This window comes from Cucurbita maxima, unplaced genomic scaffold (assembly GCF_002738345.1).
Source record: "Cucurbita maxima cultivar Rimu unplaced genomic scaffold, Cmax_1.0 Cma_Scf00002, whole genome shotgun sequence".
Taxonomy (NCBI): domain Eukaryota; kingdom Viridiplantae; phylum Streptophyta; class Magnoliopsida; order Cucurbitales; family Cucurbitaceae; genus Cucurbita; species Cucurbita maxima.
In genome coordinates this window covers 7,062,594-7,080,600 of record NW_019272018.1, presented here as the reverse complement: position 1 = coordinate 7,080,600, position 18,007 = coordinate 7,062,594, and the positions used below count along the sequence as shown (strand labels likewise).

General features: G+C 36.4%; 3 protein-coding genes across 5 annotated transcripts; all 3 read right to left on the bottom strand.

Moving 5' to 3' along the window:
* Positions 1-129: 129 nt before the first annotated feature.
* Positions 130-3,117, bottom strand: LOC111466000 (SWI/SNF complex component SNF12 homolog). 3 transcript variants are annotated; one of them, XM_023110532.1, is made up of 3 exons: positions 3,012-3,117; positions 928-2,921; positions 130-511 (listed from the first exon to the last, which is right to left on the bottom strand). In XM_023110532.1, exons 2-3 carry the CDS (start codon positions 2,544-2,546, stop codon positions 442-444), a joined length of 1,689 nt encoding a protein of 562 aa, XP_022966300.1. In that variant the 5' UTR covers positions 2,547-2,921; positions 3,012-3,117; the 3' UTR covers positions 130-441. The 3 variants fall into 3 exon arrangements, with proteins under 3 accessions (XP_022966300.1, XP_022966310.1, XP_022966318.1); XM_023110542.1 differs by having other exon boundaries at positions 928-2,890; XM_023110550.1 differs by having other exon boundaries at positions 928-2,827.
* A 2,245-nt stretch (positions 3,118-5,362) lies between these two features.
* Positions 5,363-6,106, bottom strand: LOC111466049 (probable calcium-binding protein CML31). Its single transcript, XM_023110622.1, has one exon. The coding sequence runs from the start codon at positions 5,936-5,938 to the stop codon at positions 5,513-5,515; it is 426 nt and encodes a 141-aa protein (XP_022966390.1). The 5' UTR covers positions 5,939-6,106; the 3' UTR covers positions 5,363-5,512.
* Positions 6,107-6,681: 575 nt separating this feature from the next.
* LOC111465993 (ribonuclease J-like) lies at positions 6,682-16,892 on the bottom strand. Its single transcript, XM_023110521.1, is given in 17 exon segments — positions 6,682-7,221; positions 7,349-7,578; positions 7,661-7,758; positions 7,835-7,930; positions 9,323-9,436; positions 10,068-10,193; positions 10,518-10,610; positions 10,710-10,775; positions 12,214-12,294; positions 12,409-12,591; positions 12,852-12,929; positions 13,004-13,014; positions 13,017-13,194; positions 14,238-14,294; positions 15,090-15,213; positions 15,401-15,629; positions 16,626-16,892. Coding segments are annotated over 16 exon segments (1,926 nt in total). The 5' UTR covers positions 16,789-16,892; the 3' UTR covers positions 6,682-7,221; position 7,349.
* Positions 16,893-18,007: the final 1,115 nt, after the last annotated feature.

The following is an 18,007-nucleotide window of genomic DNA, read 5'->3' as shown; positions in this document are numbered from 1 at the left end:
GCTCTAAAAGTTGGGTAAATATCAGATTTTAACAATAACTCCTCTGTCTACAGCCATATGAAACTCCCTAGAATATCCAGGATACATATTCCAAAATCTGAAGTAGACATATCAGTTCATAGCTCTAACAGTTGCCTAAGTTGGTTTTCTGTATAAAGCTAATTCAGAACCAGGCAGAGATTGGAATGTAAGTAGTTTGAGACAAGCAAAACCATCTGTGATTCTAACATCTACCTGAAAAATGGTACAAAATGGAAATGAAATTTCTAAGTTGCAGTCAAATTAAGACGACTTTTCCCTGCAACATTAGTTACCCAATCAAGCACTATCCATGTATTCAAATACAGAATTCCTATATTTGTTTTCCAGATACTCAGTCCCCTAAAGTAATAAAGGCGATATATATAAGAACAGATGTCACCGAATTCAATGTTTGGATCTTTAAGCGCTTCCAGGAACATCACTTCCAGCAGGTTTGCGGTTCAGGTACCGAAACACAGCATCCTCCAACCTGATGCAACACATTTTCGTCGACTAATTAAAACATTCATTTAAAAAAGTTTGTCATGTGAGATATCTGTGCATATTACTCCATTATGCAGTAATTTGATGAGCAGGACACAAATGGCATCCAGTCAAGCAGGTCACTCTAGCCAGTATACGAAAAGAAAATAGAATACCAAAAAAAGACACAAATAGCATTCATCAAATGGGCATTGTTGCCACTGGCAGTAATTAAAAAGCACCATAATTTTGATAAACATTGCCAAAATCACTAGAATTTTAGAATATTGATGTTTGACAAAGATGTAGAACTGATTTGGGATAAAAACATTCATCACATGATTTCAATGCATGATCTCTAAGTACATATAAGAGTAAACAAACAAGAAAGGAGGGTAGAAACAAGAAATAACTTATGCTCACCAGGATTGACTGTAAAAATTAGAGTGACGTTCTTTCTCTGCAAGACGGCTAGCATCACCAGCAACGATCCTTAAATCCTTAGTTTGAGAAGATATCAAAGTATTGATAAACTCTGCTGGAGACTGACTGAAGCCAAGAAAGAAAGTTCTCCTCTGATAGTGCTCCTGAATCTTCTTTACTGCAGTAGTAATCAATTCATCACAGGAATCTATATCTTTATGCTTCTCCAGGTTTGCCAAGAATGCTGACATTTGCTTTTCTATTGGAAACGGTACATCCACCACGACATCATAACATGTAGTTCCAACAGGAGAATTTCCCGAAATCTTAACTCTATGTTGTAAGTTTATAGGTGGCGGAGGAATTAAATGTTGCGATATCTTCTGAGATACCGTAGAAAACTTGACCTTCTCGTCACCGAACACTTTTCGTAGACCTGGATCACATGTGAAGAAAGAAGGATCATTTGAATTCTGCAACTTGTTAGCTTTAACATAATGCCATAGTGCAGCCATAATTCTTGAGCGGGTGTCTGTTTCGAGTCCAAGCACATCTGATAAAGCAGGTGAAAGACGATATTTTTCAGGCGTGTAATTCATGTCCAATCTTATCACTGCAGTAAATTCTTTATCTCCTTTTCTCTTCACTTCAAATCCCTCTTGCAGAACAGGAGAACGAGAACTCTCCCATAAAATTATGTGGTTATCTGGATAAAGGCTCTGGTCTAAGTATATAGTGATTTTCTTGAAGAAAGATGAAAATTTTGGGTAAGTAGAATTATAATTCTGCATGTCTCCAGCTATAGCGGGATCTTTTCCATCTTCCAAGATCCTCCCAGTTATCTTAAGCGACCAAGAAGGGGATTCTACATTCTTCTGATCAGAACTATTTTGATTCTGATTTTCAAACGTATTGAAGACATAGATCCGTAGGGTCTTCTGAATGCGTGAAGGATTCTTTAAAGACTCTTGAATATCATTTTTCTTTCTTGCCAGAGCAGCATCTATCCGACCCTCAACTTCGAGCAGTCGGGTATAGATGGCAGATTCTGGCAGAAGAGCAGCAACTTTATCGGGTATTTGTTTCTCAGGAAGCTTAGCCTTTTTTCTTCTAGCAGCTGGAGTTAACTCCATGGTTTTAAAAGGTGAACTAGCGCTACTGTTAGAAGATCCTGGAGGCCTAGAAGGTGGCTTCTGCGTAGGCCTCTTAGAACTCCCTGTCCCAGGTGTTGACACAGAGGGTGTTATAGTAACATTACTAGCCTTAGCACTATGCAGCTGAACAGGTTGAGTATGAGCTTGAAACTGTGCATGAGTAGATTGAGCTTGTGCCTGTGCATGAGCCTGCGTATACTGTACCTGAGACATTATACGCGACTGCGGCTCGGACAACTGAAAATGACCCGAAAAATGCGTCCCGCCGTGCATTTGAGACTGTGACTGAGAATGATGATTCATTGGCCTTGCTTGCTGAACCATGCCAGAATTCCCAAAATGCGAGGCTGCCCCAATATTCCTCCCCAAATTGTTACTACTAGGGCTGTTATTCACCGGCATAGTTCCCCCAATATTCCTCACCACACTGTTACTATTAGCATTGTTGTTGTTATTCACAGACATCGCTAACTCATACAGCCAAAATCCTCGAGTGTGTGGGGGTATGTGGAGCAAATTACTCCATTCAAAACCACGAGCCAGCAACAGAGTCTCGAACTCAAATTCACCACCCAGAAATTAAACTCATTGAGACAGCACTCGAAGCGAAAATTTCCTCACAAGAAATTCAAACTCGCCTGACTATTTACAGCAGCAAAAAATTCAACGAATCCAAAACCACGAAAATACTCGGATGAAATCTAAAGAGTTTCGTCCCCCACTTTCCCGTTCAAGAATTTCAAGTCCTAAATTTCGAAGCGGGCTTCAATCACGGATAATGAGCAAGTATGAACTTTAGAACTAGTATGCTACAGAAGGATTTGAAGTATCAATTTCTTCCTAAACCGTTTATGAGAAATTTAAAGCAACATTTAGCATAAACAGATGAGAAATTACATAGGAAAACGAAGACCTGAAAAAAATTCTAACCGGTAGTTTCTCCCGTTGCTTTTGCTAACTGATTTCTCTGTCCGTGCTGTGAATCCGGCAATGAGGAGGTCCTCTCCTTTCCAACTCTCTTCATTCCGCCATTAAATCTACGACGGATCTATTCGATGCGAACGAAGTTACGTAAATACCCCTAATCTTTGAATGCGTGCAAAGGCTCAACTAAATGAACCGGCCAGTTTGATTCGGTTATTTTAAAATTAGGTTCTCGGAGATGGGGGAATCAATTTGGTTTTGTTTTAATAAAAAACCAAACCGTTCTGTATACCACAGAATTATTTCTTATTCCCAACAAAAACACCCATTTCCTTATTTCATCCAACCGGACTCTTTAAAAATGGAAAACCGGACCGATGTTGCGGACCGTAGAAGGCCATAGAAAAAGCCCATCCAGCCCAAAACAGTGGAGGTGTTTTTTGGTAAACCCCAAATCCTTGAAGGCTTGAACCCCTCGATAGGGTTTAGTGTTCTTGGTGGAAGATCAAGATCAACAACGCCGGTTAGTCTTATTTCTTCTTCTTGCTTCTCAGAAACACAGGCTTGAACCTCTCCGCCACTTGTTTTTCAAAATTTCAAGGTTTTTTACTTTTTGGTTTATGAAAAATTAACCTTGATTGAATGGCATTGAGTCTTCTTGAATATAGAAGAAACCATCAATGGCTACGAAGTCGCGTAGGGAGAGGCATTTGCATATGAACACATGAGCTAGTGTAGGAGTTGGAGATTTTATTTTTTTCAAAAAAAAAAATAATAAAGATTTCAAATCACAACTGGAATGATTTGACACCATTCCGAATTCAGAGCTACCGTTGGAAGAACTGTCTTATTATTTATCATCAACTTGTATCTCCTTTTATGTGTTTGTGATATGTACCAGCGTGCAAGGCCAAGGGATCTGATCTGATGTGATCTGATCACTTAGCCACTTTCAGGTATGGCTTTTGTTGTTTTATCAGTTCTTGTCGTTCATATCTCTAGTTTCAAGATGTGCAAAGTGGTCTGAAGTTTGTTGCAGTAGATTGAATTATTTCATTTTATCATGATACATTGATGAATGAAGGATCTCTTTTTAATGTTGAAACGGAGTTCAGTGGAGGTGGAGCTAGTGGTTCTTCCTACTACACAACCTGGTCTTGAACCACTTCACTTTCTCAAACTTAAGGATGGTCTATTTTATTGGCTTTCAACTTATGGGTTAGAGTCAGGAACTCTCAGAAGATTCAGATGAAGAACAAGACATTGAAGCTCATGAAGAACAGGTGCATAACTTCCTCTACTTCTAAATTTAAGAAGCTTCAATCTGAAATAGAAACACAAATCTCAAATCAGGCTAACATACTTTTAGATGTTGTAACCGCTCAACTCCACCGCTAGTAAAGTTGTTTTCTTTGGGCTTTCCTTTTCGAGGTTTTCCTCAAAGTTTTTAAAATGCATCGGCTAGGGGAGAGGTTTCCACACCCTTAGGAAGAATGTTTCGTTCCCCTCTCCAACCAATCTAGGATCTCACAATCCTACCATTTGTAAGAGCCTCCCATATATATCAGGAGGAGGAGGAGGGCCATCTAAGGAGATATAAAGGTAGGTGATCATGTTACCTGTTGCTAAATGGCTTGCCTACATCCACGAAACACAATCGAAAGTAAGATACGGATTATCTTGTTGATCAAATATCTCAAACCATCTCAAACCAAGAACATTTGTTTGAGATTCGAGTGATTTTTAACTACATAGAATTGTAAATAAACTTAACCCCGAGTTTTAAAAAAAAAATACAAATTCTCTTTTTACTATATTTTTCAAGTTTCATTTGTGAAGACGATATACATTGACTTTAGATAGTCTCAAAAATGAAACGACCTTTCTATAAGATATTTTAAGAGTCCGAACTTATATACTTTAGGACCTTAATTAGTGAATAAGTAAATGTAACCTTAAAATAAATAAGAAGTCCGGAGTAAAATGATACATCATTTATAATTTCCTATTTAATTTTTAAGAAGAATTGATACTTGCACTCACATGAACATTGTTTGGGTCGTCACATGAACATTACAACTTCAAATTCTAGAATGAGTTGAGCATGTCATTTGGGGTAGGATCTCGTGCCGAATCCCAATGGGTCGATATGCTCAAATGAGTAGAGCACGTCATGATTAGAAGAGGCCCCGATTGGGTCAACCAGGAGAAATATGGTATAATTGATAAATATAATGGATAACTTTGTCAACATGTCAAGCCTATTTCATATTATAGGGACATGGTGTGTGAATATTGTTGGGTTCTTATGACATGAAACTATAAACGATAGATATTATAAGATTATTCATAACGCATTGCATAAAGAAAAGTATGTTATTCATATAATAAAATGTCTGTATATGAACAGGAAATGCCCCATTCAAGAAATGAATGAATAAAAGAATCAATGTCCAAACAGCTAAGGGAAATAAAAGAATATGCGAACGAAATTATGTACATGTCATTCAGGCCATCATGATCTGAAACTCGTCAAAGCTAATCAAACCGTCACCGTTCAAATCGAACCGGCGAATCATCACTTTACACTCCGCCGTGGATTTCGTTTCCCCCAATTTTTTAAGCATTCGCTTCAAGCTCTTCGGAGTTATGAACCCGCAGCCTTCAGCATCGTACAATCCAAAAGCCTCTCTCAAGTCCTTCAATTTCTCTTCCTCCCCCACGTCCAGTAGCCGCTCGATATCACCGACGCAGAGAAGTCCGTCGCCGTCGGAGTCGAGCGATTCCACCGCCGCCTCTGCCTCCGCCGGCAGCAGCTCTCCGCCTATCAATCCGAGACGATTCCTCAGCTCAGAGGGCGAGATTTTGCCGTCGCCATCTTCATCGAAGTAACGCAAGACGCGGTCGTAGTGTGCGGCACTGGTGATCTCCATTTCAAATCGAGATTCAAAAAGTTGGAAATGAATTGCGTGAAATTTTCTCTGAGATTTGGATTTTGGTAGGATTTGGGATTGGTGGTTGTATTTGTAGGGTTGGGGAGTGGCGGTTTGGAAGCAACGAGGAAGGAAGGGAGAAAAAAAGTAGATGTCGAGGGGGAAAGAAAAAAGGGGAAATAAAGAAAGAAGACCGCCAAGGAATGAAAATGGGTAAGGAATCTCTTCATATTTTGATTATGTGGATTTTTTTTAATTTTAAAATAACGGTCAACTGCCACGTACTAAACGCTCATTTTCTCCCCGATGTATATAATAACATTTCTTAAAACGCGTTTAGTTTTGTTGCGGACGAGGCTTATCTAGTACGGCGACATGACGAAATATATATTCTTTTTTTTGGATGTAAAAACTTCTTTTTTAGCCGACACGATTTTATTTTATTTCTTTTTAAAGGACTAATATGTAAACTCCATTAGAACAGTCCAAAGCCACGTGGTCAACCACATGTAGAAATTAAAAGAAAAGTCATTGTAAAATATTTTTATCTAAATTTTGTTGGGTTAAAAAAAATCCTAAATATAGAATTCTATCCTTTTTTTTACCAATAAATAATATCTTTTAATTTTGGGTTTAATAGGTTAAATTATTTAATAAAATTTTATTGAAATAAAACTCCCCATTTTAAATTTAAATATAAAATTAGATAATAAATGAGGAAAAGTAAGTAAAAGGTCATGCCGTGCATCACATGGAACCAGTGTTTAAAACGTTTATTCCTTCCCTCAATACATTTGCACGTAACACGTGTCGCCTTCTCCACGAAATAAAGTACTTCCGGTAAACTCCACGTCATTCGCAGTTGAAGGGCCAGGCCCAAAGAACGGCCCATTGAAGACCAAGCAAAATAATGGGTTTCTCATTTCCTTGGTTTAAAGCATAACCAAATTGCCTCTTAAATTAAAAAAAGCTTCTACAAAATTGAAACACAGTCCCTAAAATGTATACCAGTTTCAGCGTGGAACGAAGCCGTATGTTGCGGAGTTTCCATTTCGTTTGAGTCATGTTCGCCAGGTCCCAATACATTTTTGCCCATTCCTCCGCTGCAGGAGCCAATGTTCATGTAAAAATGGGTCGTTTCTCCAGGCTGTATGGAATAAATATTACCAAGTTTCTTCAAAATCCTCTTATTTTGATGCTACTGCCTCTGAATCAGACAATATGGCGTCCATTTCCTCGGAGTATGGCCAACTTTTCTTGATTGTCTTTTCACTTTTGCTATCCTGCTGTACAAAGAAAGTTATCGATACAATCTCTCTTACAGGAATAAGAATTGCAGAATTTATTGGATCCATCATGCATTCAGCTTAGGTAAGAAGGAGCGTTTGGAAGAAGCAACAGAGAACGCACCTCATATTTCTGAACCAGAGATGCCCACAGAGAGTTCAGACACAGTTCTTTCCATGTGAGCTAGAGGACAATTTACGGGGCAACTTGAAAGTGCTGCATGAGCGGCTTTGTGAAGTGCATCTAAAAGCTTCCCCTTGTCGAGCCATAAGCATCGAGTAGTGATTCTTAGTTTTCCTTTGATGCCAGTCTCATTTAAACCGTCTATACTTTGAGGTCGCAAGATTTCCATACTGCATATAGAAGAAATCAGAACATTAATACAAAGATGGAAGATGTACCCACTTCACTAAAGGTAAAATTCGCAAAATCTACCTGACCACTATTATGCCATCTGTTGCAATATTTAGTCTCTCGTCAACGAAGAACTCAGATGAGGATCCAAATGCTTTATCACCATCACTATACTTCAACGGCATCACAATAAAGAAATGAACAAAACTTAACAGCATCATTATAGTGAAAAGAAAACTATCAAGGTTGGTGTACCTGTAAATTCTCCTTCCCGAGAGAGGTGAAACCATTGGATAAAACTCTTCTGTTTCTCAAATGAGATACTCCAAGCATTTCTCCATTTTTAATCACCTTCATATCAGAATGTGAAATTTCTTTAACTTATACTACGCTCAAAAAAAGAGGTTAAATATGCCGGAAACGATTGAACTTAGCGAATCAGAGGATTCTATAAACATACTACCGGTGAAGACTAGATTGACTTAGCCAACTTGAAAATTATTCACCAGAATCAAAACGAGGCTTTCAGAGAGAAGCCAACAAAGCAAATTAAAAACTAGAGTGAAAAGGAAAGGGGAGAATAGATCTCCCTGCCTAGTTCCCCATCTGCCCATAATTTGACCCTTTGGTTTTGTCAGTAAACTCGAGCTGCAAGTTTATTTTTAGTTGTTTTAAATCAGTCCAGGGTTCTTGTATCTAGGGAAGTTGCTGTTATTTTTAGTCGGTTATCATACTTGGAGTCAGTGGCGTAAGTTGCTCCCTTTGTGCACGAAGTCTTTTCAAGATATTTGTGGATAATCAAGCGACTCTAGCTATTTCATTGAATCCAGTTTTTTCATACAAGAACCAAGCTTTTTAGGATCAAGTATTATTGTTCTGAAAGACATGCGAAAGGAAGAAGAAGAGCAGCTGGTTTACTGTAACTCAGATAAGCAAATGGTGGATATCTTCAATAAGTCTTCTAGTGTTAGTTGTTTTCAAGCTCTTAGAACCAAACTAGGTGTTTGCAGCATTTCAGTCCGGAGGAGAACGAATCAAAATTTGGAGTAACAAGCAGTAGATAGAAGCCTTCAATCCAACTCCTCCAACATTGGTTGAATGATTTAGCTTCAAGAATGATGTCGAAGAGACTCCAATCAACTTCATCAAGGAAGGAGAAGAGCAGCTGGTTCATTGTAGCTCAGATAAGAAAATAGCATATATTTCACTGTCTTTTAGTGCGTCGTTTTCAAACTCTTAGAAGCAAACTATGTGTTTGCAGCATTTGAGTTAGGAGGAGAATTGGTTCAAAATTACGGAATAATAAGCATTAGAGAGAAGACTTCAATTCAACCCCTCCAACATCGGCTGAACACTTTGGCTTCAAGATGACGTCAAAGAAACTCCAACCTCACCAAAGACCTTGTCAAATTCTAACTTCATGAGTCAGGACTATACCCTTTTTCTTTTTGTTTTTCTTTTTTTTTTTCCCTAATTGTTAATAATTTGATTATACATAAATCAAGAGTCAACAATTTGGTGACTGACAGGAAACCCTTTTTTTCCCTTTTATGAACTTTCAGCAAGGACTTCGGAGATACTGTAGCAGGAACAATTATTTTAAGTCCGTTGGCAAGGATATTGGTGATGATAGGTCCAGGGTAAACAGGTAAATTTAGAGAAATGTTATTGACAGGCCAATTTCTGCATAACATAACTTATCCTATCAAAAAGTATCACAATTGTGGATAGGAAAATACTCACAGTTGTGTGTCGAATGCCTGTTGACCGGCCCAGCAGCTCATGCTCCTTAAGGAATAAAAGCTCTCCATGAATGGGTAAAAAATGCTGCGGTTTAACAATTTGTAGTATTTCCTCCTCCAAACACAAAGAATCCCATTTTTCAAACATAAGAGAAAGATGAAGGAACCAAGATGGATGAAATCAAACAGGTAATAAGAAGAAAACTATTTTGAGGAAAAAATGGGGGAAGTTTGGGATTGATGACCATGACATAGACATGAAGGCTAATCGAATATCAGCTTAAACCAATACCTCATAAGAAATTAGGTTCCAAACATATCAGGTAACGGGGGGGAAAAAAAAAAGGTAAACAAAATCTAATCATCTATACCAAGACATTCCACAAATCTAATGAGAGTGGTTTTGAAAGGGTCAAAATCACTTTCTTCATGTTCAAAACTACTCTTATCCAAAACATATCTTTAATCATTCAAAATAAACTCAGTGTTTACTACACATAATTTTCCTTCCATAAGAATTGATTTTCAGAATTAAAAACACTTCAAGTGATATTGAATACGAAAAAAGTAATTTTAATCCTTTCAAAATCATTTCCAAATATGCCTAAAGGCATACATCTACAAACCGAGATAGGAGTCAGGGGAATCTGTAGTTCAAAGCAAGAAGGCTGAGATAATCATAAGTCCAAAGTCCCAAAAGAGATTTAAAACTGACATATTAGGATGCAATTATAATGGAAACTAACCAATTCCCCACGATATGCATGACCAGATGTGTGCAGCAACTCATTCTTGCCCATGATTATATTTGATCCAATCTCTGATATACGGTTCAACATTTTCATCACTCTAGATTCATTACCAGGAATAACCTGTCGCATGAGAATAGGGAAAAGAACTATTATACAATACATTGCCTGAAAAACATCAATGGTTCATCATAAGACTTGCAAATAAAGATTCCTTGTAGTTCTGTATTAATGTTAGGTGATCACAAAATAAACAAAGGATACGTCAATAGGCTAGAGAGGAATAGCAATTACTAAAATCTTTGTAAATCCAAAAAAACTGATGAGACAACTTGACATTATGGGTTGAATATATGAGTTTATGACACAAAAAATATAACTATAAATTTGAATCACATAAAGATTATTTGATAATTGGTATGAATAAATAAAATCTTGTTTTATTACCTTGGCCGAATACAAAATCATATCTTCCTTGCTCAGTTTGAGAGAGTGACTACTTCCATGAGATGCAAGATTTAGGGCAGCATGTCGTTCTGCCTGACACAGTAGCATGCACAATGATACTGCTAAATCGATGTGACTAAAGTATTAAATCCATTAAACCACCAATTCCTATAGGCATGTAGGCAAACTTACTTGTGAGCCAGTTGTGACAATCAATAAATCTTTTGGTGCATAAGCTTCAATGTCCTCCACTTTTACCTTATCAGTTGTAGGATGAGAATTGTTACAATTAGATGAATACGCACACTTAAAACCTATAAAATATGTGGAATAGTTAAGAATAACAGCTGAAAGCATGATTCTACATGCATGCCCATACATGATTTCATGTTCTCCTAGGAATTCAAAACCAGCGTTACAACTCAGAGTCCAGTAAAATTCATGAAAAATATTCCATAGTAAGCATTAGTAATAAGCCAACAATAATAGTAATGTGCACCACTTCCGAACATTAAGAAGAAGCATGGCCATTATGAATAATAGCTGTTTGCTTATACTCAGCAGTAATTCTTTAATCACAGATTCATAAAACTTCATAAATTGTAATATCACAGTTATACTCCTTAAAGACCATCTAATGGCAATGAGGATTATGTTTGAAGCCCCTTATGTTAAATAAGAAACTGGCTTTCATTAAGATAAACCAGTCCAAGGCAGTGGAGCATACCAAGGCACAACAAAAACATGGATTACAGAAAGACACGTCAATGTCTAAATCTTTAACAACTGAAAGATAAAAGAAGCTAAAATTCAGATCTGTCAAGGTATTACGCACGTGAAGGCTTTAAACTTCAAAGATTTACTTATTTCTCTTTAACCATATTTCCCACATAATGGCAAATTCTCCTGTGACCTGTAGAACTTCACATTTTTATTTAAAAGGAGCATCTTCAGAATATCTTCCAAAGCCACCACTCCCTTGAATAGACTCGATCAATAAATGCATAAACATCAATGGTCTTTATGTCACAACATCACGTGAGAAAAAACACATTCCCATGGATCAATATGCAAGACTCTTTCTAAGAGGAAAAAAAAAGACTTCCAATTATCAAATAAATATACAAAGGTACAAACTGTTGCGATCCCACCTTAGATCATGTGACATCATGATTCAACTTGCAACCATGGGCATATTTGAGTTTTATGTTGTTGGGCATATTTGAGTTGGTTCTCAATTGTCATATCTCTTCCCTTTTTTCTGAAATCTAACTTCAGATCAAATGTGCATAAAGGGTTTTTCTTAGTTGTAAAATCCCTTCCTTCTTCTGTCAATCTCTTTTGCTTGGAGTTCAACGTTCTTGGCTTCTATTTTGATGTTTTGATTGGATAATTATTTTAGGCTCTTTGTTGAAGAGGATGTAGTACTATTTGGATTGTTATTTATATCATTCTTAGTTGTTTCTTTTCACCCCTCTACGAAGTTTTGTATCTTTAGAGCCTTAGTCTCTTTTCATTATTTCATTGAAAAAAAATTGTTTCTATTTCAAAAAAGTTAAAAGGGTTTTTTCTAAGATTTCATTTCTGTCGATAGTCGAATATCAATAAGGTCACTTGTCAAGGAAAAACTAAATGTCAAATTGAATTTTAAAATAGAGAACATATCAGGGTGAAAATAAAATTTATAAATGATTACCAAGGTCGATGGGTCAATTGGTGCCTTTCCATCCTTCCAGGCTGCCTCCAGATATGTCCTTAAAGACATCTCAACAAATACCTAATAATCATAAAAATTTGCAAAAGAAGACATAAATGCCACCGTGAGAAGCAATTTATTTTTATGTAAGGAAAATCATAAGAGAATAAAGGAATCTAACTATGAAAAACTCACCAACTTTCTACCAGTTAAATCAGCGGCTGCTTTCACACTTCCAAGGCGGTGTATATTTGAAGCAAATTGAGTCGTGATGACCCTTCCTTTAGCTGCAGAGATACGTCTTAAAAGAGCATCTGCCACCACAGACTCACTAATCGTCCTTCCAGGAGATAGTACATTTGTTGAGTTACTCATCATCTGAAAAGTAATTCACATATATTTACAAAGTTTCATATTTCGACCGTGTTCGTTGCATGCCAAGTAACAAGTTAATTCCTGCTAACAACAAACCAAATTTTCAAAAAAAAAAAAAGGCCCATTTCTCCTAGGCATAAATTAGATGGCCTTGAAACTAGCTGAAGTCACAAAAATATGCATGAATCAAAAGTTTCGGTAAACATTTTGTGGCCAGAGGTTTAAATTTTATATATACTGGACGGGGACAAGAATTGGCTTACAAGAGTAACTCCTTCTTTTGATAATTCTTCCAAAGTTTCTCGATCAAAGACTTTACCATCCAATGGGGACTCATCAATCTGCAAGATATCATCTCCTCAAGCAGTCGTAAAAGAAACAAACAACAATGAGATACTGCATCCAACAGTCTTACCTTCCAGTCTCAGTATGAAGAATTGTACCATCAGCACATCGAAGAACCAATCCACAGCAATCAGGAATGGAATGGGTAACCCTAATTGGCTCTATTTCAAATGGCCCAGCTGTGAATCTCTTTCTCATCTTAAACACCCCAAGTCTAGAAGGAGCAAAAATCCCATTTTCCTTCAGACGCTTTTTTATTAGCTGCCAAGGAAGAACAGTCATGCCACAAATGACAAGCAAGCACCACGTTGATGAAATAACTAGAGATAAAACAGGATTGAACTCTTGATCTTTACATTTTAGTTTAAGATCATTACTATTGTACAATGTCCCATTTCCTAGTAGGAGTGTAATAATTTAAAAACTAAATATGCAGCGTGAGGTCAATAATTTCAATTGACAAGTAATATCAAAATTCAACAGGATGATTGACTGACAAAGGTACATAAGAAGAGTTGCATTTGATGTTAAAAACGCAAATACTTAGTGATATGAACCACGACCAAGGAATTTCCATACCTCAAGGTCCAATTACAAGGACGAGAGCCAAGAAACCTTATACAATTATATTCAAGCTATGGTGAGCTTATCAAATGAAATTCTAAAAGACGTTGGAGACCTCCGTTATATGTTATGCAAAGTTGAGCTTCAAGAAAGAGATGAATTAAATGCACTTTAAGTTGCATTTAATAAACTCCGCTGAATTTATGAAACTAGTCAAAGGTGACTAATAAGCACATCTTATTAATTACATTATTTAATTATAATTTAACTATTTGTTTGTCATATTTAAACTAGTTTTAAATATAGGAGTTTAGGTTATATTGTAACTCACATAGGTTACAAACCATTTTAATATGGAGGTTATGGGTATTTCTCATTTACTAGCCCATTTAATTTGGGAGTTACGTATCACATAGGTTAAAGTTGTAAAAGCTATATAAAACCTTTTTTTCTTTGATTAGACATCAGATTTTGGAATTAAGAATAGAATTTCTATTTTAGCTTTGTTGAGAGCTAAACTTTCTTTGCAAATTCTTGTGTTTAGAACTTACATGTAGAGTCATTCAAGTGGTATTGATCAAACCTCTTGTGGAATGATTCGAATCACGAGTTTAGAAACGAGTTTTCTTTACTCTTGATCTTGATCATCAAGGGAATCCGTTCCATACTTTCCCTTGGGTTGATTTCCATATCACTTAAGAATGATAAGAAAATTTCAATATGCTGAGGTAGTGATATACCTCCACTGTAAAGGATGAAGCGTAACTTGGTGTATGGGAATCCAAAGCTGGAATTACCTGATCAGGCAGGACTGAAGCATGTGAAAAACAAAAAATATATAATAACATAAAGAAAGTTAAGATCAAAAAACTATCTCACAAAGAGCATGTAGATGTAAAGTTAAAAGTTAAATTTTACAATTTTTAGGGTAATGGTCCCTATGCGTCCATTTATTTCTTTTTAGTTCTTTACTTCCATAAATGCATGAATTTAGTCCCTGATATAGCTCTATAGGAAAATAAAAGTGGTGAAATACAAGGGACAGAATTACAGTTTAACCAAAATTCCGGTATAAAGACATTCTGAGTGGCTTGAACTTATTCTCTGAGAATTGCAGAAACGTTTATTCGTCTCAATGTACAATAAAGAAGTTAAAACCATAATTCTAAAGGTTCATAGAACACACAAACAATATTACATAAAGAAATAATAGTTTATGGCAATGTATACCAGTATCTAAGACAAATTGTTTTGTCATGCGTGTATGCATGGAAATTATTTCCTTTTGATGTTAATTATAAACATTATTGCCAGTATTAATTACAATAGATAGTATCCAAAGAGTAGATGAAAGTGGTTACTTTTCTACCACCTCCTCCCAATATCTGGCTTTATCATTGAAAAAACAATTTGTTAAGAAACAGGATGACATTTAATTATTAGCTTTATCCTTGGAAATCCTATAATCTCTCCAACCAAATTTCCATAATAATGTGTTATAAAGATGCCAATCATAAAAACCTGAGAAATAAAGAATATCTGGTATTTAGGGGAAAACATAGTATGTCTTAGGAATTAGAAAGAAACTTTACCCATGGCAACGCACCAGTGTGATCTTCATGACCATGTGTAATAACAACAGCTTCAATTTTGTGACTCCATCTTCTGATGAATGTGGTATCGGGTATAATTTTCTGAACACCAAGCTCATCGTGGCTGTACAAAGATGACACACATTTAGGCACAACACTACAGTGTAAGAAAGCATGCCAAACACTTCCAGTAGGATCAAACAAAAATCAAATGGGTTAAGATGTAAAATTACATTTACTGGAAGATTTAATCCAATTCTTGAGTAGCACAATTTATGGTTGCTAGAGATTCACAAAAAATAGAAACTTACTCAGGAAACATGACACCAGCATCAATCAGAATGTAACGGTCATAATTCCCAACAAGCATACAATTCATCCCAATTTCACCAAGGCCGCCAATTGGAAGAACACGGAGGGGCGGACCATCTGAACCTTCATAAAACTGTTCCATCTTGCGTTTAACAGAATCTTCCATGCTTTTTCTAGCACCTTCTAATCTTCCCGGTCTTTTGCGGGGTACTCTAGAGACATTATTGCCTAAATAAATGCAACATTAAAATGGAATTTCACAATTTCAGAAAGGAAAAAAAAAAAAAAAAGTACATTGACAATGGAGAAGAGTTCCTAGAAGTTTTAACATGGTTGACTATGACAACCGTCACAAGAGAGAGAGAGAGAATGGCACTAAAATTGGTATGATTGTTCAATGTAACCGAGAACATCTGTAACAGTACAAGCTCACAGTACAAGCTCACAGCTAGCCGATATTATCCTCTTTGAACTTTCCCTTTTGGAGTTCCCTTGAGGTTTTTAAAACACGTTTGCTAGAGAGAGGTTTCCACCCCCTTATAAAAAATGTTTCGTTCTCCTCTCCAACCGGTGTGGGATCTCACAATCCACCTCATTCGGGGCGCAACCTCCTTGCTAGCACATTGCCTCGTGTTCACCCCCTTTGAGGCTCAGCCTCCTCGTTGGCACATCGCCCGGTGCCTGGCTCTATACAATTTGTAACAGCTCAAGCCCACTGCTAGCAAATATTGTACTGTTTGGAATTTTCCTTTCGGGCTTCCCCTCAAGGTTTTTAAAACGTGTCTGCTAGGAAGAGGTTTCCACACACTTATAAAAAAAATGTTTCATTCACCTCCCCAACCGATGTGAGATCTCACAACATCAAACCAAATGGAGATAGTATTCCAAACTTATAAACTCATCATCTTCCACTAAATTAATCAACGTGGGACTCACTCCCAATAATCCTCAATATTATCCACATGACTCAAATAACTTAAATGCCAGAAACTACCTTCCAAGTCCAGTAAACCAGTTAGCATGTTTCAAGACGTAGTAAAAATAACCCGGACAATATCGTTAAGCTTAGCTCTAAAACTTGCCAAAACTCCATGAGGTCAGTTCTATAAGCGATAATAAGTCTATCTTCTAACTTCTTTCTGCAACCTTCTCGTGAACAGGAGCTGAGCATAGCAACTAGCAGCAGTATCTGTAATTCAATTTAAAAAAAAAAAAAAAATGTACCTAAAACTTTAGGAGTACCACTGCAACAATAAATGGTACGTGGGCGTGGCAGAGGGCTGCAAGGACATAGTGAAAGAGCACCAAAGGCTGCCATCGTGTGCCTGTAAGGACCTAAATGTGGCGACCTGAGGACGGAAGAACCGCCCAAAAATTCCAATTGCATATGCTAGGGAGGTTCCGGAGTGAACTCGAAATGGTAGCTGCAGAGCCTCGGAGCGGGAAATGGAGGAGGTAGATAGCGGGCTAAAGACTTTTCTTCGACTCTCACGGATATCGGGCTTGTCATTTTCGGATAGAGGACGAGTTCGCACGAGCGAAAAAAAAACTTTCGCACGTGCGCCTTGTTTCTGTTGCGTAGGTTATAGCTGTCATTGTCAAAAGTCTAAAAGCCCAACACACATTATAAAATTAATTTTAGTTTGAGATCATAAAACTAAGAAATTAATTTTCTAAGAGTGCTTAGTTTAACGTCTAGTCATATATTAAATAAATAAATATTGAATTTAAACATAGTTTTAATTATAAAAATTGTTGCTTAGTGTCGGACATAAAAATGTCTAATTTATTCCTTTGGTCCCTAAATAAAATAATTTTATTAAATATTTTAAAAATATTTTTTCATATCGGCAGTACCTTAAAAAACGAAAATTATTATAGCTAATTTCAAGTAGTTTATGCAATTTCTCCTTGTTTTACGCATGTTTTAATTTTTTTTAAAGTCAAAGATACATAAAATATATATATTGGTACTGAATCACTACCTTCGGTTAGACGAACACTACTCTCCACAATGGTATGATATTATCCACTTTGAACCTAAAGTCTCATAGATTTGCTTTGGGTTTCATATCAATGGAGAGTGTATTATTTGATTATAAACCCACGATGATTCCCTAAATTACTGATGTTGGACTTTCATCATCTAACACCTTCGACTTTAACTATATTGACTAGTTAATGTAATGCTTTTACTTTTAGCATCTAACTCATGTTTTGGGACATGGTTGACTCGTGCAAATATAATATTTGTGTCACCTCGACCCATACAAAATAGGTTCAAAATTTAAACGTTTAGATTAATAACCACAAACGAAGAATATTTAAAACAAAGTCCATAATCTTTAAATATTTATGATTGGACCTTCTTATTCTAATAAGATTCTTATTCCACGTCTATTCCAAAAATGTATATTTTGAAAATTCGAGCAGGAATAATTAATTTATATACGAAAAAGAAAAATAATGTTACTTCCAATGAGATAAAAGTACATTTTTATCGTTGGGATGCGTCACGTGATATACGTTTTTACCGGGATTTCCTTTTTCCAAGATTCCTTTGAATTTAACGAGAGTAATTTTTTTTTTAATTCTTTTAAAATTTT

Bases quoted from the DNA above. Each gene is read 5' to 3' on its own strand.
- LOC111466000 (XM_023110532.1), bottom strand. From the start codon at position 2,546: ATGTCTGTGAATAACAACAACAATGCTAATAGTAACAGTGTGGTGAGG. The intron at 512-927 runs GTGAGCATAAGT...GTGTTGCATCAG, and splicing joins AATTTTTACAGTCAATCCTG to GTTGGAGGATGCTGTGTTTC.
- LOC111466049 (XM_023110622.1), bottom strand. From the start codon at position 5,938: ATGGAGATCACCAGTGCCGCACACTACGACCGCGTCTTGCGTTACTTC.